The following is a 23,042-nucleotide window of genomic DNA, read 5'->3' as shown; positions in this document are numbered from 1 at the left end:
TATTTTAATAAATATAAGATTTAAAAACTGAAAACAAATATGAGCATTACATAACCAGCTGATGATTTTTTACACAAACATTGTGGTGATGTAACTGATAAAAATCACTCCAGCCCTTTCATATATATAACAGTGGTCAGGGCTAGTAACATCTCAGGATTAGGTCTACTCATTATTACAGAATATTCAATGAATATACATTTATCGTAATGTAATGTGATACATTTTGGGTATCCGATTTGCCGAAGTCTACTTTATTTTCATAGGAAATGTATTTGATCCAGATATTTTTTATTTTTTCTGCTGACAAGCTTTTAAAGTGGAGTCGTATTAAACCATTAGTATAGTTGTATTTATTTATTTTCAGTGTTGCATTGGGCAAACAGCTTACTAAAGTCATCCAACCAGAACTGAAGAATAACGATCTGATCTCAACTCATGATTCCTCTACAAATGGACTTATTAATTTCATTAAGAAACATAGAGTTTAGATAATTGTCTTCTAAATAGGATTCTTTTCTGTCATTGCCCTGTGATCCTGCTCTGTATAAATATTATGAAGCTGTTATAGATATTTAACCCAAAATTATAAATTGTTAAAGTCTGATTATTTCAATGATTTTTAATGTGTAAAATCTTCTGCTTGGGTATTAGTGCCATATATTTGTTTTGGTTTACTGATTATGGAATGTTTCTGGTAAAGGTCTTTATACGAGAAATAAATGTTGAATTATATATGTGTTCAAAATATGTTCAGAAATCTGCACAGAAAAGAAGTAAAACAGTTATATCTTACTTTGTCATCACCAAATGTTTATGCCAAAAGTTTTGTTTTAAATTGTAACAATCTCATTCAAACGTTCGTCCTGAAATTGGTTTGCGTTCTCTAACTTTAGATTGCTTCAACCAAATGTTATGAAACTTGTCCACAATGCTTATTACCATTAAACACAGATCAATATCGTATCACTTTCACCGTTCTTGAGTTATGTCCCTTTAAAAATGAAAAAAAAAATGCTGAATTTGCCATTTCCCCAGTAACTTTGCCTTAATCAAATGTTATGAAACTATTACACAATACTTATTACCACCAAACACAGATCAAGTTTCGAATTTGGGTATCATCATTTTCAGGGTTCTTGAGTTATGTCCCTTTATAAATGGAAAAATTGCTGAATTTACTGCAGGTTTACAAATGGGGCATCTGTGTCCAATGGACTCACTCTTCTTTTATTTTTTTAAGGAGTCGGGAGTAATTTTTTATATGTACTAAAACATTTGACATTATTTGTTCCTATTCTTTCCTTAGACATCACTTAACAAACTAGGATTTAGCCATATTCACATCTTAATTTATTTATGCTGAAATATAGATCGAAATATGTCCCATACAATGTTACTATGTACAATTCAATTGTGATAACCCAGGCTAATATCTTTTGAAGCTACTATACTTCAGTATGTATACCATTAGTTTTTTAAATTTGCTTGCTTGTTTGGTCATTGTTATCAAATAAATGTACTTTAAGATTGACATCTGTCATGATAAAAAGAATAAACTGCTTCGCTGAGCGCAGCTGGATACGACCGCAGAGGTCCAACCCTGAATAGTTGGGGCAAAAATGGACACAATATTCAAGCTTGATATACAGGTCTGAATTTGGATTGTAATTAAAAATTTGACACATTATAGGTTTCTGACACAGAATAAATGTAGTCAAAGAACTTGAAATTGGTTATATGATTTGAATTTATATTCAATTGAAGATTTCTTGCTTTTGTGCATACACTGTGCTGTTACGCAATACTTAGTAAATCTGTTTTCAGACTATATACAAACAAATTAGTAAAATGAATTGTGACTCGCAATTTTTTTCTTTGGAAATTTGACAATTTCTCAAATCTGGAGGAAAAAAATTGACCCCCCTCCAGAAATTTTTTTTCGAAATTCGAAATTCATAAATCGATTGAGAAAAAAAGATGTCCGGGTTACAAACTAAAACTGAGGGAAACACATCAAATATAAGAGGAGAACTACGACACAACAGAAACACAACATTAAAATGTATCACACACAGAAACGAACTATAATATAATGGCCATTTTCCTGACTTGGTACAGGACATTTTAAGAAAAAAATGGTTGGTTGAACCTGGTTTTGTGGCTAGATAAACCTCCAGCTTTTATGGGGATGTTAAATATAACATTAAAATGACATTTTAAGAATTGGGCCAAAACAAGCATTTTTGTAGTTTCAGGACAATAACTTGTGTGTAAGTGTATGGATCTCTCTGAAATCGTACCACAAGGTTCCAAATCTGAAAGGGAAGGCTGGGATTGAGTTTGGGGGTGATTGCCCCAAACGTTCAGGAATTAGGGGCCAAAAACAAGCATTTTTCTAGATGTTTCCAGACAATAACTTGAGTATAAGTATATGGATCTCTCTGAAATTGTACTACAAGGTTCCATATCACAAATCTTCCAAATTTCAAAAAAATTTGGGGAGGCGGGGTTTCAAAAAGTTGGGGGGGGGGGGGGGGGTGATTTTTTCAAATTTTTTTGGGGAGCTCATATTTTTTTTCTTCAAAATTCATTAAAGATTTTTCAAAATTTCATATTTTTTTTTGGGGGGGAGGTAAAAAATTTTTGAGGTTTTTTTTTTCATAATTTTTTTGGGGTTTTTTCCCAAATATTTTTCATTTTTACATAGATTATTTTTGATTTATATATAAAAGCAACAAATACTGATATGGCAGGAGATACACACCAAACAGGGTGTGTAAATTATTATTTATAACAGATTAACTAAGTATTGTGCAACAGCACAGTATTGCGCAATAGCAAGAAATCTTCAATTGAAAATAAATACAAATCTTTAAACCAATTTTAATAGGATTAATTTAAAGTTTTTAATCATGGGGGGTTCTAACCTTGTATTACTATTTTGGATATTGGGCCCCATTTTAAATTTGTCTACATTGAGGTCCTAAGGGTCCAAAATTAAACTTTGTTTGTTTCAACAAAAACTGAATTATTCCGGCTCTATGATATGCTGAATCTTATTGTGCATTTATATGTTTTATTTTGGGCCCTGTTTTCAAATAAGTCCATATTAAGGTTTGAACGGTCCAAAATTAAACTTGGTTTGATTTCAACTAAAATTAATTTTTTGGTGTTTTTTTTATGCTGATTCTAACCATGTTGTTAGATTTTGGATATCAAACCATACTAGGTAAATTAAATGAGTTCCATTTCAAATTTTTAAGATCTTTGACCACATTTATTTTGTGTCAGAAACCTATATTATGTCAAAAATTTGATCACAATCTAAATTCAGACAGTATCAAGCTTCAATATTGTGTCCAAACTTGCCCCAACTGTTCAGGGTTCGACCTCTGCGGTCGTATCAGGCTGCGCTCGGCGAAGCATTTTATTTAAACATGATACCCCAATGATGATTTTGGCCAGGTTTGGTTAACTTTGGCTCAGTAGTTTCAGGAGATGATCTTTGTAAAAGTAAAAAGACGATGACGGACTCCAAGTGATGTCAAAAGCTCACTCTGGCCCTTTGTGCCAGGTGAGCTAACAATTAAAGACATTTGTGGAGCTTTAATTTGAAAGTCCCCCTTCTTTCATATATCTTAACAGTTCTGATTTAGTAACAATAACATTATTATGAGATTACTTCTTGTATATGTCAATTAATAGATGTATACATGTTTTTGCAAGCAGTAAGTGCCTGTACCAAGTCAGGAATATGACAGTTGTTGTCCATTCGTTTGATGTGTTTTGTCATTTGATTTTGCAATGTGATAAGGGACTTTCCGATCGAATTTTCCTCGGAGTTCAGTATTTTTGTGATTTTACTTTTTAGATAAACAAGCATCTTGACCTTATACTAATCATTTAATAGTAATTAACAATTATTAGTACTCAATTCAATATACAACTTATAACCTCAACAAAATGTTAAATGTTTGATATAAACATCAACATGATAGTTTTAACAGGATTGAAATTAATATATATTGATGAAAAAAAGAGTAATATGCAATCAGTGTTAAATAAGAAAAAATTGAATGTTACAATAATCAAATGGAAGTAATTTTGGTATTGGTTTGTAACCCTACACCTGTCAAGTGAAGCTGGGATTAAAAGTCATATATACTGATAAACAAGAGTGAAATGTCATGTATCGTCTGCTTTAATATTCATAATTTATTTTATGTTGATAGTCCAGAAGATAAAGTTTACTACAAGTATCACATAAACTTAACATTATCAATGATCCAAGAAAATGAGGTCAAGGTCAGATAAACCATGCCAAAAAGACATATACCCCTTACAATCATTACAATTACGCCAAATATAGATGACCTTTTGACTATAATATACAAGAAACAGACCAAACCATGAAAATGATGTCAAGGTCAGATGAGCCCTGCCAGACAGACATGTACACCTTACAATCATTCCATAAACCAATTATAGTTGACCTATTGCTTTTAGTATCTTAGAAAAGAACATTAATACTGAAAATTAACATTGACCAATGAACAATAAAAAATGAAGTCAAGGACAGATGACACCTGCCAGACAGACATGAACACCTTATAATCATTCCATACACCAAATATAGTTGACCTATTGTTTATAATATTTGAAAAACTGACCAAAACATAATCAAAGTGCTGGATAGCACCTGTGGAAAGTTTGCAACGTAGATGTGTATTATTTCAAATAGGTTGTAGATGTGTATTATTTCAAATATGTATTTAATCACAGCTTTGATGTTCTTTCCTAAACCATTGTCTCATCAGCAATTAACAAATATCATCTTTTTTTTTCATATGTTTGTCATGTAAAATTTCGATAATTTCTATTGCAACCTTAAACTGTAGATTTAAAATAATCAAATATACAGAAAGCTCTGTTAATTTCTTTCTGTGTCCATCCCATGTAAAGGGCCTGTGATTTTAGTATTTTTTATTGATTTAAGTCCTTCATATTTGTTTTTAGTAAATTGTATTATTACTAACTAAGCAGTTAGTTTTCTTGTTTGAAATGTTCCACATTTTTTATATCAGGGCCTTTTATAGCTTACTATATGATATGACATTTCTCATTGTTGACGACCGTATGGTGACCTATAATTGTTTATATATCTTCCTCCTTTGAACTCTTTTGGATAGCTGGTTCATTCGCAAAAAATACCACATCTCTTAACTTAAATAAGACAGCAAACTCAAATCAATACAACTGTAATGAAAGTGAATTAATTTGAAAGGCTTTAATCAACAATGGCAATATTTAGACAGGAATAAAAAGTTAATATACACTGGATTCGTAGAGGTACTTAATTTTATAACCATGTAATACATTTTAGTTGCTGCTGTGAAATTCAGCATTGAGACAATGGCATTTTTAGATTTTTGGTTTTCAGCCATTCATTTGATATATTAATCTTTGCCTCTGTGTTGAGTTGACACATTGTTAATTATAGGTCAATCTTAAAGAATCATACTGACCCAGAAACAAAGTGTGAGGTTCATACTGTAAATTCTGAAATTGAATGTCAGTATGATGCTTCTGCGTACAAAGTTTTGTCAATTAAAGTGCTACAGTTCAAAACGTATGCACCAAACGTAGACACTGTTTAAATTAACTATCGTAGGGGTCAAATGAGAAAGGTCAGTGGTATATGATACACCCCAAGCCCAAAATGCAACAGCATTTTAAGGTACAAAAGATATGACCCAGACACGAATTGTACAAGGTTTTACTATCATAGGTATCAAAGGACAAAGTCAAGGTCAAATTGATCCGACTTTGGGAAATGACATGTCCAAAGACCATGATGCAACTGCCTACTGAGTTTGATAACCCAAAGTTTAAAGCACAAACTTTATGAAACGGGCACAAATTAGATAAAGTCAACTATCATATCATTTCAGATTCTATGATTTATATAACCTTTTCTTTGAGTACTTAAAGTAGAGAAAATTTAAGTATAGTGTTTTATTCATGCATCCATCTGTTTTATTAGTATGGAATGTCAACAGTCATAAGCATAGATACATGTATATGAAATATTATTTGCTATGCATATTTATAACGTGATAAGTAAACAAACAAACCATTATCAAAGTTGTGTATGGTTTTTAAGCATTAATTAAAAGAAAGTCATTTTTCTGGAAAACTTAAGACTCATTATTTTAAACACTTTAAAATATATTAGGTAAAGCCTGTTTTCTGGCATCAAACCCTTCCGATCGATGTTTTGACAAAAACATTGCACTTTTCCATCAAAGTTGGTATTTACCTTTACTCATCCTTGGCGTGTGACATAGACAGAAGCAATATGATTATCGAGTATTTAATATCCTGTCACCTGTTTATTGTTCAATCAAACTATTATCACTTGTTAATTTATAGCCGCCGGCATGGTGAAAATATAAACATGTTGCGTAATCAGTAATGTCAATTACGCTGGTGGATAACTCGGACAAAAACAAAATCGGACTATCACAAACTCGGATTATAACAAACTCGGCCTACCATTATTTATATGCAGAAATATATTGAACAAACTCGGACTACGATAAGTAGATTGTGTGGTTAACTATTTGTTCCAGACTTTTTAAAAAAATTTACTTAATATACAAAAAATATATATACGAATTTTGTTATAGTCCGATTTTGTGAGGCCGATTATGTTATAGGCCGAGTTTGTTATAGTCCGGGTTTATTATGGGCCGATATATTAGGATACTTTCGATACATTCGGGCTTTTACTTCTTTAATAAACATTTAGTAAAAATGGCGCCGGAAAATGTTCATTCATGAAATATTTTAAACACGGTATTGATTTTCTCTTCAACCGGAGGACGGGAGGAGACCTCTGAAACCAGGATTATTGTACTCCCGTCAGGAGATTCACATATATGGCCGATCTCACGCATGTCTGGGGAATCCCAATAAAAGCATACACGTAACATAAACATACAAAATGGCTGACAGTCAAAATATGCATAATTTTAGAGGTCACACCTAATACCATGCATTTACAAACGTAAAAATTGAAAACCAACACAAACCTCGATAAAAAATATCAAAACCTCTTAATTTCAATGAATTAGACGTAGAAACTGCCGTCTCGTGTAGATGTGTATTGATTTTATCTTCCGCGCAGGGCAGATCCGCGAAGTAGTGTTTGTGATACCCATTTTCAAAATGAAGTTAAATTCATTTGAATTGTCGGTGAACATTCAGTCCATTTTTATTCAAGCTGTTAGCTTATCAAAATAGAAGTAACTCAAAATTTCAAAAGCATCTTCCTAGAATTAGTATTCAAACACTAGTACTACATTATCTAGGAGTAGAACACACATCCTATATAGTAAGATAGTCTGTCCAACTTCCGGTTTGAGGCCGATGCCATAGGAAAGTATATTGCTATAGCAAGCTATAGCATACTTTCCAAAAACTAAACATTGACCAATGAACAGTGAAAATTATGTCAAGGTCAGATGAAACCTGCCAGTCTGACATGTACACCTTACAATCATTCCATACACCAAATATAGTTGACTTACTGCTTACAGTATCTGGGAAACGGGCCTAATCATGTAACTTTAACCTCGATCACCGATCAATGAAATGAGATCTTTGAATATTGTTTTTATTGGTATAAATATTGATTTTGTTACCAGTACATTAAAATCATACTACATGTAATAGTTTTGTTATACACATATGCACTTTAATGGTACTACAATCTGTCGATCCTTTATTTTGGCATTGCACAAGGTCATGTTTTTCCCTGATTGTTAATGACGTCTTCACACTGAATTCATTGGATGTTGGATGTGTACTGATTGATATTTTAGTCTTAGATACATGATTTTTTTAACAGTTGTTAATGGCTTTGAACTAGCTGTCAGTAACTGTGAGTACTCTCAGATATGTACTTAGTGTCCTTTTGTTGTTAGGAATGAGGGATGGATAAATACCCTGCCACGTCCGGTCTGTGTTTATGTTTGATGTTTTTCTGCTTTGTATCGATCTGATGAGTTAAGCCTTTTTCAACTGATTTTTTATAGTTTGTTTTTATGTTGTACTGTTACACCACTGTTCTGCTGTTACACCACTGTTCCAGGTTAGGGGAGGGTTAGGCGCTCACAAACATGTTTTAATCCCGTTACATTCTTTATGTGCCTGTCCCAAGTCAGGAGCCTGTAGTTCAGTGGTTGTCGTTGGTTCATGTCTGTCATATTTGTTTTTCGTTAATTGTTTTGTCATAAATTAGGCCGTTAGTTTGTTCAATTGAATTGTTTCATATTTTTCATGTCGGGGACTTTTATAGCCGAATATACGGTATGGGTTTTTCTCATTGTTGAATGCCGTACGGTTGTCTATAATTGCTTACATCCACTTAATTTGAACTTTGGTGGATAGTTGTCTCATTGGCAATCATACATCATCTCCTTATTTTTATATCGAGGTCAGGTGAACCCTGTATGGCAGACATGCAGACATGGTAGACCTTGCAAGGAACCCATACACCAAATATAGTTATCCTATTACTCATAATAACTGAGAAATTCACATGAAAAACTAGACTTGTTTTCAAGCAGTCACTGAACCATGAAAATGCGCGATCAAGGTCAACGGACATATGACAGACGGATATTCTGTATACAAGGTTATGAAGCCTCCAGGTCTACTACCCTCTGAAATATAAAGCGTTATATACAGTTTATGCCGGCGTTAGATTGTAATTCCAATGTCTCGCATTCTGTGACTATCGAAGGCGAGAAAAAAATCACTTTAATATAATCCAAATAATGGAAATAATTATTTGGACCTTAGGTTATCAAAAATTTATTTGATTGATTTTTTGGAAAACTTGATCTTATGAACTGGAAATAACTTGTTTGATATTTCAAATGCACGTCCTATAATGAAATCGAATTAAAAATATCATGAAATCGAAGTGTGGATGTCCGGAAATAATTATGGACCTTCATAAATATTTAAGGATATCCCGAAATCAAGGCCGTAACTAGGCATATTATTTTAGTGAGGCAGAACTATATTGAAAATATAGAGTCGAGCGAAGCGAGGCGAAAAATTTCGGCAGGGAGTCTGGGATAAATGGTGTAAAATCCTGCATTCTGGGCATTTCCAGAGAGCTTGACATCGTTCGAAACAAGCTGTCCGGGGTTTTTTATTTTTTGACACTTTTCAATATATTTTGTTTCATATTTTAAGTCATGTACTAACATCATATTGTTTTACAACTTTATCTAAATTTATATGTCAGATAAACATACAAATATCAATTTGAGTCTGCCACCAGAACACAGAACAAACATCGACTCAGTAGCATTTGTTATTCAAATTGGACAATGCTGGAGTTTGCCAATTTTTCCATGGCCGATTTCGTCAAATCGTTTCAGAATATTTTGTCTGCTGACATCCTTATCGCGGTGAACATGGAGCATGGCAAGACCGCATAGTCTCTCACCACTCATGCATGCTCTTTCCCAAGTTTTCAGTCCTTTCAGGGCAGAAAAGAACGTTCACAGCTACTTGTGGATTAATAAAGACCATTTAGTACATAACGGCTAAACCATGATCAAGATTCAGAGGTGTATTTAATTAAGTATTATAGAACAGAATGAAACAATCTCAGTACGGATGTTCCTACGCATATAGCTAAAGTAAAATATTTGGTTTATTTTGTATCAAATGAAAGCTTAATGACTTGGGATCACTATATATAGGACCCTTGTCCAAAGTTTTTTTTTAATAATAATAAAAAAAGAAATTATAAAGGAGGGCATATTTGCCCTGTTGCTCACATTTTGCTCAGTAATAATAATAATAATAGTAATGACTTTATTTAAAGAGGGTGACTCAATTAGCATTTAATAATCTACCTTGAGGCCCTCACCAAAAAACATACAGAACAAATATTACAGATATTACAATTTTTGAACATATAACTAAACTTTCATGCTAGATGATTGTCTGAAGAAAAAGAAAAAACAAATAAAGACATGATAGAGTTAGAGAGTTGTTACATATCATTTATAGTTAAAATAATCTACACATTTTCTTTTAAAAGTACCTAAATTTTCACATAGTTTTATTTCATTTGGTAGTTTATTCCAAAGTATGTGAATGATTTTTTCATCGAATTTGTATTAGGCCTCACTACAGCTTGTTTATTATTTGCAGAAGATCTTAAATTTCTGCTGTGTAGGTTTATAATTGGACAACATAGTTCTTTAAGGTAATTAGGTGCTTTATTATTGAGAATTTTATGTACAAGAATCAATTTATGATAAGAAATCCTAGATTTGAAATTTAACCATTTAACCATTTCAGCTCTTTAAATAAATTTACAGTAGGTGTCAGAATTGCCCAGCAAACACATAACAGGGGGCGTAGAATCAGATCTTTGTTGGACCTTTTTTTGCTAATAAAAACATAAAGTAATTGTGAAATGCACTAATGTAACGGTTCCTGACTTGGAGCATATATATTTTATAGTTATATATAAAGTGTCAGGGTTTGACATTTTTTTATGCCGAATTCTCTCCATTAATTGTCTATGGTATATTAAAATGATTGGATGGATCTTAACAGCAGTAGACTAATAACGAGAAATTTCAAATTCTAGGGTATAAGGCGTTACTTAACATTTCAAGTCCTAAGCCAGGATTTTATGAACGGGAGGCGAAATTACGGTTGCCCTGGTAGAGGATCCATAGGGAAGCTCAGAAACTCCTGGATTTCAACAATTCGGCATCAAATTATGAAGTAGCCAGACTGATAAATATCTCTCTATCTTAGATTAAGTTCTGTTTTCGTTGAACGCCACATATATAATACAAGACAAACAAACACTGAAGTATAAAGTTCTTTTGTTCTAAATATTGTAGGCTTTAATGTGGAATACATGATTGAATATGTAAAAATTGACGTCATTGTACTACAGTACTAAATTAAAGCAATCATGTCACTGTCTAGTTCCGATAGGTGGTATATGGTACATAAATAAATATAGTGCTTGAACTTCATGGCAAAATGTAGGTCCATGTCACTTAGTTACTCACTAATGGATATTGAAACAATATGATACTACCAAAGGCTATCCAGATGGGAAGTAAAAATGCTATACCAAAAATACATGTTACTAGTATAAATGTACCTTAACGCAAAACCTAAAATGAACACAGAAATACTGACGGACTCTCATTTTCAATGAATGGTTAGACTAGAGTGGATTCTTTAGAACCATTTTCAGAGTATGTGTTTAATTAATGAATATGATAAATTGCCATATTCAATACAATATTAGCAGATTACGATAGTTTTTTTTTTTTTTTTTTTTTGAAAAGGGGGGGGGGGGCGTACGCCCATTAAGCCCTTACCTGGACCCGCCCCTGCATAACATTTTGAAAACATTTTTTTAAATGTAATATGGATGTCTTTCCGAAAACATTGCAATAAAATATCATTTGAACATCAAAATAATGTTTATTTTATTGTTTTTGAAATGTTATAATTCTAACATTTAAGAAAAATGTTTTTACAACATCCAGAAAATATTATTTGCTAATACATGTGTATCTTTTTTTCACGTTCTCAAACATTGTTCTGAAATATCCTGTACATATTTCTATAATATGAAAAAGGAATATTTTGTTTAATTGGTATTTTATATTGTTAAAACATTTAAAGTAAATATTTTCCAAATATCCCAAAAAACATTCTGCTAAAAAATTTTGCAGAAAATATATTGTTTCTATTTACATAAAATGTTTTATAACGTTTAATTAAAATGTTTTACATTTAACATCTGAAAGATATCGGCTAAATGTATTCTATAAAATAGTTTGACATACACTTTATTTAATATGCTTACTGATATTTTATTCAACATTTTACAGATATCAAAATAACATTTTATTTAAACTTGGTTCAAAATCCCACAGACAACGTTTCATGGAATAAGCTAGTTGGTTTTTTTTTCAGTATAAGTTAAATAACACAAAATCTTATCAATACTTTAATCATGACATAAGTCAGCCTATTTTATTTCTTCTAATATCAAAATTCAAAAGAGTCAACATTAAATTAAGAGATAATGTAATTATAAACAATTACTTTTCTTTAATGTTTATTTAATTCGTTAGTGTATATTTTAGAAATTAAGAAATGAAAACTGTCGATGAAATGTAACTGCCCTCTTTATAGACCTTTTTTTATATTACTGACTTTTGACTCCGGAGTTTATTATTTTTTCGACAGGTTAACAACTGTGTAGTAGGACATCCTGGTACTCGGTCAGGTAAGAGCAACATAAAAAAGTAAAATCAAGCTTTTAATCGATACAATTTATGGGGAAAATTAACTTCTTATAACAGAAATCTCCTCAAATTGCACGGATTGTTTGTTTGATTTGACTTCTTTTGGTTGCTCTTACTTGACCAAGTACCAGAATGTCCTACCACAGAAAGGTAACCTGTCGAAAAATTATATAATCCGGAGTCAAAAGTCGGTAATAAATACTAATATGAAAATAGTTATTTCATATTCGTATCGTTATGCATTACGGAAAACCGACCTTTTCCGGAATTGGTGCAAAAGTCGACTGTTTTGTTTTATCTTTAATCTGTTAACGAATTTCTGCCAATCAAGGCACACCTCCATTAAGGGAGGAAAGTAGTTCCACCACCGAGATTCTTCCACTACTATATACATCACATGTGACATGTTTTATCACATGTGAATATCGGGAACCAGTTTGCGGAAATGCAATTTGAAATTTAAATTTTAAACAAAGACAAAGAATATCATCGAGTCAACAAAGAGAGCGAAGAAAAGTGTTTGTTACTCACTTGGTAAGAATGATTAAACTCCTAAGATGAAACTTGTGCATTCCTTCTGTGTTTCAATCATAATCGGAACCAATACATCTGTTTCTACAGTACGGGTGCGAATTCAGTGTGAAGTTGCTTTTGTGACTTTTTGGCCATTTCGTTTGAGCAATATGCCTGTTCAGCGTGAGTTGTATCAGTCAAATATCAGGGCACTGCCCATAATTTATGGCTGCCTAAGCAGAACGTTTTAAAATTAATTAACATTTTATAAAAACAACACTGATTTAAAAAAAAATTTTTTTTATGTATAACGGAGAATTTTATTTTATAGTAAAATCAGCGTACACATGCAAGGATTTATTTACAATACAGTAAATTAAAATTTCCCTTAATGAATATTACAAGGACTATTTAAGACTTGAGTTACAAGCAAGTTAATATAAACTGTAAAATTTTATCCATACAATAATGTAATTATCTTTTATTTTTTAAAAGGAGCTATAAAATAAACTGCTTCGCCTAGCGCAGCAGCATACGACCGCAGAGGTCCAACCCTGAACAGTTTGGGCAAAAATGGACACAATATTCAAGCTTGATACAGGTCTGAATTTGGATTGTAATTAAATAATTGACACATTATAGGTTTCTGACACAGAATAAATGTAGTCACAGAACTTGAAATTGGTTATATGATTTGAATTTATATTCAATTGAAGATTTCTTGCTTTTGTGTAATACACTGTGTTGTTGCGCAATACTTAGTAAATCTGTTTTCAGACTATATACAAACGAATTAGTAAAATAAATTGTGACTCCCAATTTTGTTCTTTTGAAATTTGACAATTTCTTAAATCCGGAGGGGAAAAAAATTGACCCCCCTCCCAGAAATTTTTTTTTTCACCCCCCCTCCATAAAAATAATATTTTAAGAGAATTTGCTTCTGAGGAAAAAAATTGCTCCCCCCCAAAAAAAAATTTTTTTTAACATCCCCCCCCCCCCCCTCCCTTCCATAAAAAATAATTCAGTCGAAATTTTTTTTTGTAAAATGTGGTACAAATTAAGAGAAATTCATACACTGAAACACAAGTTATTGTCTGAAAACTAGAAAAATGTATGTTTTAGACCCTTTTTGGCCTCTAACTCCTGAACGGTTTTGGCAATTACCCCGAAAATGAATCCCAACTTTCTACTTGTGGTATTGAGCCATGTGGTACAATTTCAGAGCAATCAAAATACTTGTACACAAGTTATTGTCCTGAAACTAGAAAATGCTTGTTTTGGTCCCTTTGTGGCCCCTAATTCCTAAACAGTTGATACCATCACCCCCAAAAACAATCCCAACCTTTCTTTTGTGGTATTGAACCTTTTGGTTAAATTTCATAGAGATCCATACACATAAACTAAAGTTATTGTCTGGAAACTAAATGTCTTCGGACGACGACGCAGACGACGACGTGATAGCATTATACGACCCTCACATTTTTTGCAGTCGTATAAAAAACCACAAAGGACTAATTCAATATGCAGGTTTACAATTTGGAAGTGGCACTGGTACTTTGGAATGTCCACAACCATTCAGGAGGAAAACATTTTTTTTGAAGTACCCAGTAAGATTTTCATTCAAGATTACTGTCATTTCATATTCACATTTTAATTCAATTTTTTCGAATAAACAATACATTAACTTTAAAAAGATTAAAGGGCATATTATACAATACAGAAAAGATCTCTGGATTTTTAAATAAATTATTTTTTGGTGACACAATAGAAACACGTTGTTTATTTAAATCAAGCTTTTAGTCCAACAGTGTACTTTCATAAACATGTAGTCTTACACCCATGGTACAATATAGGGCTTAAATCTAGCTCTCCTCTTATCACTTTCCAATTACATAAATTGTTTGTTTTAACTGCCCAGTTGACAGCATCTATTAATCTCCTGCTGATAACCATATTATAATTAGGTGAGGCTTTATGTAATTCTATACAGTCAATGATACATCTGTATTGCTAAGTTTGTTTATATTTTTCACATGTTGATTTCTGTACATAAATGTGTAAAACAAAGAAAAGAATCGGAATGTTTATATGAAGTCTGATATGAAGTTCCAGTTATGAAGAAGAAAAGAAAGAAATACAGATATTTTGTAAGTTATTAATAATTATTGACATTATATGTAAATCAATTAATGAATATAAATAAAACTTTAAAGATGAATTCTTATACTAAAGGAATAGATCCCCCCTTTTCGATAATAGTATTCCCCAAACATATTTTCACTTTGTAAAGGGTACTTGTTCTTGACTTTGTGATAAATCAATAGTAGTAGTTTAAACATGCTGCTCATCTATTCCTATTTTCCACTATTTTTTATTTTGAAGGCAGCATATATGTAAATAAAATACTTGTAATATATATATAAAAATAAAATACAAACAAAATAAAAGGGGGGTCCTCTCCACAAGCATTTTCCTTATGAGTATATCTTATATATATATAGGGGTCTAAATACAGCACAAACAACATTTTCCAAAAGACCAAAAAAGTGAAAAAGTAAATTTTAACAAAACGCATTTGACTAACAGGTCGAACAACAAATGTTCTTAAACCCTGCTGACTGCCATTGGCGATTGCCAAATAAACGGATCACCGATGTAATAAATGGATCTTAATTAAAAATGTAATACTAAACAGAAGACAATAAACTTGCGGAAAAGATGGTATACCGCAAACAAAAGGTGCAAAGGTTTTTGTACACCATATCCTGATTTCGACAATTAATGTCTCTTCAGTGATGTTAGGAATCGAAACGGTATTTGGAAAGCCATACAATTTACCTCAATTTAGGATAGACTCTTGAATTTTGAGGAGTCAAAATAGGATGAACGGATCATATAAACCCGAAGGCAAATATAATACAAGCCCAAACGAAAAAATATAAACAAGTCTAAATTGAAAACAACGTTCAAACCTATGATTGCGTTGGATAAAAACCGCAATTTTTATACGTGTGCATGCAAAACAAATTTCTTGTTAAAGGGGTCATATACTTTTTCACTTTTTTGGTCTTTTGGAAAATGTTGTTTGTGCTGTATTTAGACCCCTTTAACAAGAAATTTGTTTTGCATGCACACGTATAAAAATTGCGGTTTTTATCCAACGCAATCATAGGTTTGAACGTTGTTTTCAATTTAGACTTGTATATATATATATTTGGGGTCCTTTATAGCTTGCTATATTGTTTGGTGTGAACCAAGGCTTGGTGTTGAAGACCGTACTTCAACCTACAATGGTTTTTCTTTTACAAATTGTGACTTTGATGGAGAGTTGTCTCATTGGCACTCATACCACATCTTGTCATATCTATATATATAAATATATATATAGAACTTTTTTTCTACTTTTCATTGCAATTTCTAAAATTAGATAATTAAATTGTATTTGCTTTGTTGGAAATAAAAAAAAATCATAAATCTTATAAAACATGAAAATGTTCCTAATTTTTCATTGATTGAAAATAGCTTAACGTTTTTGTCGAGCCTTCGACTTTTGTCGTAAAAGCGAGACATAGCGATCCTACATTCCTTCATCATCGTCGTCGTCAGCGTCGGCCACAAATATTCACTCTGTGGTTAAACTTTTTAAAATTTTAATAACTTTCCTAAACTATCATGGATTAGTATCAAACTTGGACTGAAGCTTGTTTATTGATATAAGATAGTTTCCAGAAGTAAATTTGGTAAAAAAAAAATCCTGTTTTTCCGTATTTTACTTTTAAATGGACTTAGTTTTTCTGCCAGGAAACATTACATTCACTCTGTAATCAAACTATCCTGGATTTGTACCAAACTTAGACAGAAGCTTGTTTATGATCAAAAGCTAGTATCTAGAGGAAATTTTGTTTCTTTCAGAGATAGATGGCTTTACCAAAGTTGTTACGTTTACCATTCAGAACAGACATTGGGGATGGACAATGGATTGAACTAGATGAATTTATATCTTTTCTTCGACAATATCACAGTCCATCTGATAAAATTAAAAAAGTTAAAAGAAGCAACATTATTTCAGAGTTTAAAACACATCAAGTTAGCTTAAAGGAAAAAGATGGTATCCTGTACATCACTATCACATCTGTACTCAGATATATTTTCCACCACTATGATCAACAAGCCATTTGCCATGAATGTGTTCATGAAATTCAACAAAAAATTTCCAGTGAAAAAACTCAAGCACCCTGCACTGTAGAAGAAATCTATAAACGTATTACCAATTTGGCATTCAGAAGTTCTGTAATTGAAAATCATATTTTCCAGAATATAGACATAAATGAAACTGATATTCCTAGCCTTTACATCCAATATAAAACTGGTTTTTCTAATGTGGAGTGGACAAAAATTTGCTACTTTGAATTTCATTTTTGCAAACGGCTAGAAGATTTACCCATAAACTATGAGTATGAATATTTGATCAAGAAACGTTTGGAATTTATTAACGAAATAGAAACTACCAATACAGTGGCACAGATAGCTGCAAAAGAGTCGCGCCAGCTTATTACTGTAAGAACTAAAAGAAAGAATATAGCTATAGGGAATGAGGATATCACCATACACGTCGGGAAAAAGCATCTACCAAAAGTCATTGAGACACAAATTTTGGAAGAATTCTGTGACTGTGGAATAAATTCTGTCCTCTGTCATGAATGTCTTAAATCCTGTCAACATACAAAGTCTGTACATTTATATGTAGAATTGCAGCAGAATATTTTAGAAGATGTTAATAACATTTCAGAAGCCATAACTAATTTCCTTGCTAATCGTCATGAACTCACTTGTGCAGAAATTTTGTTTCTCAAACAAGATACATTTTTGCCATACAACGACTCTTTAGGAAGACCATACCGTTACAGATTCAGAGAAGATTTGCTGACCATGAAACGAAATGATGACATTTTACATCACTGGACAAACTCGAACATTTCCGATATCGAAATCCAACTTGATGGAAATAACGTAGGAAATTGTTCTTCATGTTATACTTTAAGTATCCATTAGCCTTTGTCTTGGCAATCATTTCATGTTCTTCAAGAATGGACACTTGATGTACCTCTCATTGAACAAATCATATTGGAGAAGTTCATCAATATCAATAGTGTTAAGAAAACTGGAAATCTTGAAGTTCTTCTAAAAAATAAGTTTACCAGACTGTATACTGCTTATGATATCCTCTTGAATCTTTCGAACAGACTCTATACTGGTGTTTTACAAGACTTAAATTCTCAAGAGCTTGCACTTAATTTCCAATCTGTCTCAACTGTTTTCTCAGTTACTCAAAGCTCAGGTGCTACATTAAGCTTGAATGAGTCGGAGAGGAGACTTAAAGAAATGGCTAACGAAGATCAGTGTTATTATAACACATATTTGCGAAAGTATGATCTCGAATATTACACTGAGGCTGGATTGTGCAAGAAGAACATTAATCTTAAAGACTGCCATCTAATATTGTTTATGGACAATTTAGTAAGACTAAAGTTTAGAGCTGATCCATCTCCAGGTGAAAGTCGTGCTTTACAACTTTGTACCCTACCAATTACCCTGAAGGGAATACCTAAAGATTCTTTGACAGTTGCTTCTTGGCATGAAGCAGATTGTGAAGGACAAGATGACTGCAATTGTAAAAAAGAGAGAAAACTTACCAAAGAAGATTTTCAGAAGGAACTAACCAACTTGTCTGCAAATGAAGTTAAGATGGCAAATAGTTTTAAGAAACTATTATCATGGGGATTTGACATATTGTGGCTGTCTATTATTAATGGTAAGACAATACATATTTAGATTAAACAATATAATGAAATTGCCAATTCTATATTCAAATTCTTTTGATAAGACTCAAACTGTGTAGTTATGAACTTTTATCATAACATTTTATTTTACCCTACAGTACTCTGCGTTAGAAAGATTTAGCTACATTTTATACCTTTTCCCCCTCTGCGACTTTCACCTCTGGTTTTGGAACAAAGATTTTGATTATGAGCTTAATAATTGTATAAAACACAGTGATTTAGAATAAGACATAAAGTATCAAAATAGTTTTTGATACATTACCAATTTGAATTAAAATACAAAGGGAATAAAAAAAACTTAAGATTCATTTCATGTAATTACAGGAGAAGCTCCAGACCTGTATGATCAAATGTCCATGGGGCCGGATGTTGAGCTTTTGGAAGCATCATTTGCTTCTTTAAACTTGGAATCACACAATCCAATGGAAGAAACCGATCTTGATGATACTATTGATTATGAACCACCTCTTGCTTTGAATCCTGAACAGTTTGGCGATTCCTTAAACAATGAAGATGACAGCGAAGAAATGTATGTAGACAAATGTGATGGAGACAGTGTAAGTGGGAACGATGAAACATATGCAACAGATGAGGAAAGTTTACCAGAAATTTCAGATATAGACAGCATAGATGACAGAGACTTTGATGATGATCAGGACTCAGAGGTATATGTTTATATGGTTATGATATGATAATTTTATTAACCAATCATGGTGCCAAAAATTTGAGCTATACAATCAAATGAATTACAAAATAAAGCACAGTAAATGATTAGAACGATTAGAACGATTAAAGTATATGTCAGTAAGGTCATGTTTAAAGCATACACTGTGTCAATATAAATGGTTCATACTTTTGATGTTCCATAACTTTTCAAATAAATTTAAATCAATTCAATAATACAAAAACACAAATGAAACCAAAGCAATAATCAAAATTCATTAAACGAGATGGAGCTGATAGCCAAAAAAAAAAAGAAAGAAAGAAAGAACATGAATCTTCTAAACACTGCTTTCAATAACATAAACTAAGCATAAAGAAAAGATTGTTTGAGTTGCCTTTGCTATTTGACGAGTATGCAGATTCAACACAAGTTGATCAAATATTTACAAATTATATTTATTTATTAGGATGGATCATTGTTGGACAACCTACTTGATGAAGTGGATTTGCTACAAATACATGATATTCAAGGATTTAACGATAACGACCTGGATTGCTTTCATGTTTTAAATGAAACTCAGGATGATGAGCTTCAGTCTTCAGGCGACAACACAGATATAATTCAGACTACACAGCTTACATCAGATGAAACTAATGAAGCAGCACAAACATCCCTGTTAGAAGATCTTGGATTCATACAGTACAAACCTCCTTCATTGTTAACCCGCCACCCCCCACCTGCTACAGGTCGGGATGACGATCTTGTTTACATCCGCAAAGTTTTGGATGATATACTGATAAAATCTGAGCACTCTGATGAAAACTGTGTACGGTTCAATAAGATATTATTTGGACCTGATAATAAGATTGGCAATATATTGCTCAAGCTTATTGCTCAAAACAAGAAATACAAAGTATTTTTGCCTGAATTTCCATTACTCCACTTACGGAAATCAAAAATAAACACTGTATGTAGTGCATACAGTAAAGCTGGCATTCTTCATATACTAAAATATATGAGAGATGATGATTATAAAGAATGGAAAAAACTAATTTCTGATGACCATATGGAACAAGCAACACGGTACATTAAACGGTTGTCACTAGCATTTCATATTGCCTTTATGTGTAGATATTTACAAACGTTATAGATAGTGATGAAAGTAAAAGAATATGTAAACTGCTTGCAAGTGGAAGAATGCAAGAAACTGAGTTTGAAAGTGGTTATGATGCATTTATTGAAGCAGGATGTAAAGGAAATGCAACGTTTTGTCTTCACAAAGAGATGATGGATCATTTTGATGAAATTGCTGCTATTGCTTTAGCTGAACGACTAGGAGGTGAAGACGGGTCTTGTCTCTTGCTTTCAGCAGTTAAAAATTCTCTACCTCTAGCTTTTTTGAATGGAGCATCATCTTACGCTGCCTACTGTGTGAATTTATTGTACAATCATTTTGTGTCAGGACCATTTTACCAGAATATGAAATGTTCGCTCTTTACCACTCCTCATAAGGGTAGCATTGTAAATATTGCTTTGGATGCCCAGCGGGAAATGGATCATAAAGATGTCATTAAAAGCTTCCGCTCTGGGTCAACGATGTCATCCATTTTACCAAGAATGTCTCTAATAGATACTTTAAATCAAGCATCTAATTGCAGTAAAAGGAGTCTCGTCATGGCAGCTGCTGGACAAGATGACCAAAAGGTTGATGAAAGAAAGATCCTTGGTATACCACTAAACAAAACAGATGTAACATATATAACACGAATTGCTACCCTTATTCTTAGACAAGATGGACTTTCAATTAAACAAGATGACATACCTTACAATGTTTATTCTAACCCTAAAAGTCAGCTTCCTATTTCAATACTTGATAGGCATACTGTAGATGTGGGGAAATATTCAATACAAAAGTACCTTTGTACAAGTGGACTGTTTCAATGTAGCAAAATGACATTCCATCCATGCAAGATCTTACTGGTCCTAAGCAATTACTACAAAAAGTTAAAAGTTCAAAAGGTGTCACAATCAAGAGAATATCTTCTGCTAACACGCAGACTGCAAAATCAGAGAAAGAACGAATTGAACAAAAGCGGAGGACAGCCGTTAAGAGAGAGACTAAGAAAATTGACTGCATAAGTTCAGAAATGAATGCATGTCAAGCAATTTTGAAACCAGACTGTTCCAAACCAAAAGTTCTCAAGTCAACAGGTATACAGAAAGCCATAATACAGCTAACGGCAAAGTCACTATGCATGTTGGATGGACATTTGCAAGAAGAAATACAGGACAATGGTATTATTAAAATTGCAGAAAATGTTTTACCCGATTCCATGCGATCAGAGGTTAAACTAGCAACAGTGGAATTCGCTGGAATCAAGTTTAAGGCAAAAGTATTTAGTGGGGATGACTATCTGGATTTTGTAAAGAACTATGTAATTCAGAAAACTATTAACCAGATGCCAAACATTTCAAGGATGGTAATATGCGAGGAAAAATATCATTTTACCCCAGATGACTTCAAAGCAGCAACTAGGGCACAGAGAACATCTGCTAATGTTGGCATATCTCATTTAAAAACAGTGGATGAAATGATATCTGCCAATAGATTTGATAAAGCATCACTGGTTTCAACTGCAGAAGGCAAATCATTTATTAGTACATACAACACGTTCTCATCTAAAATTAGAAATTCTCATATGCCACTTAACTCATTTTTGTGTGAAAAAGCTACATCTTTTGGCATGATTGATATATTTCGCGTTAAAAAGTCACTGTATAGCATTATTTATATTTGTCTGTCATTTTTTGGCAAAATTTTTGGTCTTTTTTTGTTAATGCGAATCCAAAACTTCATCATTTTAGCATTAGCCTTATTCATAGGATGCTAGAATGAACTATTTCAACACCCAGGAAATAGTTGAAGCAATTAAACCTTAAAAAATTACTCATTCTGCATTTTTGTTGTACTTTTATGCCATTTTTGCAATATATACATAACATAGCATTTACCCATCTTTATTTCAGATGTTTCAATGAATAGTATGCTAAATTCAGTCTTTTTTCTCTTACTTGTATTTATCAGGTATGTATGCCTGCATACCGACCTGGTGTATGCTAAACTCTCACTCTATGTGTATACTAGAATTTGTCAGGTCGGTATGCCAGCATACCGACCTGGTGTATGCTAAACTCTCACTCTATGCATATACTAGTATTTGTCAGGTCTGTATGCCAGCATACCGACCTGATGTATGCTAAACTCTCACTGTATGTGTATACTAGTATTTGTCAGGTCTGTATGCCAGCATACTGACCTGGTGTATGCTAAACTCTCACTGTATGCGTATACTAGTATTTGTCAGATCTGTATGCCTGCATACCGACCTGGCGTATGCTAAACTCTCACTCTCTGCGTATACTAGTATTTGTCAGGTCTGTATGCCTGCATACAAATCTGGTGTATTTAGTACCTTCACAATATTTATTTTGGCATAGTTTAGGTCTGTATGCCTGCATACGAACCTGGTGTATGTAGACATAAATTAATATTTATTTTGGCATTTTTCAGCCAGGTATGCCTGCATGGATTCTAAAATCTTATTCTGGATACATGTTTGTAGTGGCAAGTCTGTATGCCTG

The 23,042-nt window shown here is 32.6% G+C and overlaps 1 protein-coding gene across 3 annotated transcripts in view; it reads left to right on the top strand.

Annotated features, from left to right (window-relative positions):
• LOC127701834 (glucose-6-phosphate isomerase-like) overlaps positions 1–23,042 on the top strand; it is a 156,274-nt gene that overhangs the window by 59,112 nt on the left and 74,120 nt on the right. Inside the window, exon 18 of one of the 3 annotated variants that reach the window (XM_052205807.1) lies at positions 368–735. The exons of the other annotated variants lie outside the window; for them this stretch is intronic. Coding sequence (XP_052061767.1) covers positions 368–491 — 124 coding nt within the window. The 3' untranslated portion in view covers positions 492–735. Of the gene's footprint in view, positions 1–367; positions 736–23,042 lie in introns of those variants that run through there. 3 annotated transcript variants of the gene reach the window in all.

This window comes from Mytilus californianus, unplaced genomic scaffold, assembly GCF_021869535.1.
Source record: "Mytilus californianus isolate M0D057914Y unplaced genomic scaffold, xbMytCali1.0.p SCAF_5, whole genome shotgun sequence".
Taxonomy (NCBI): domain Eukaryota; kingdom Metazoa; phylum Mollusca; class Bivalvia; order Mytilida; family Mytilidae; genus Mytilus; species Mytilus californianus.
Note: the sequence above shows the minus strand (reverse complement) of the source record. Positions and strands in the feature narration are given on the sequence as shown.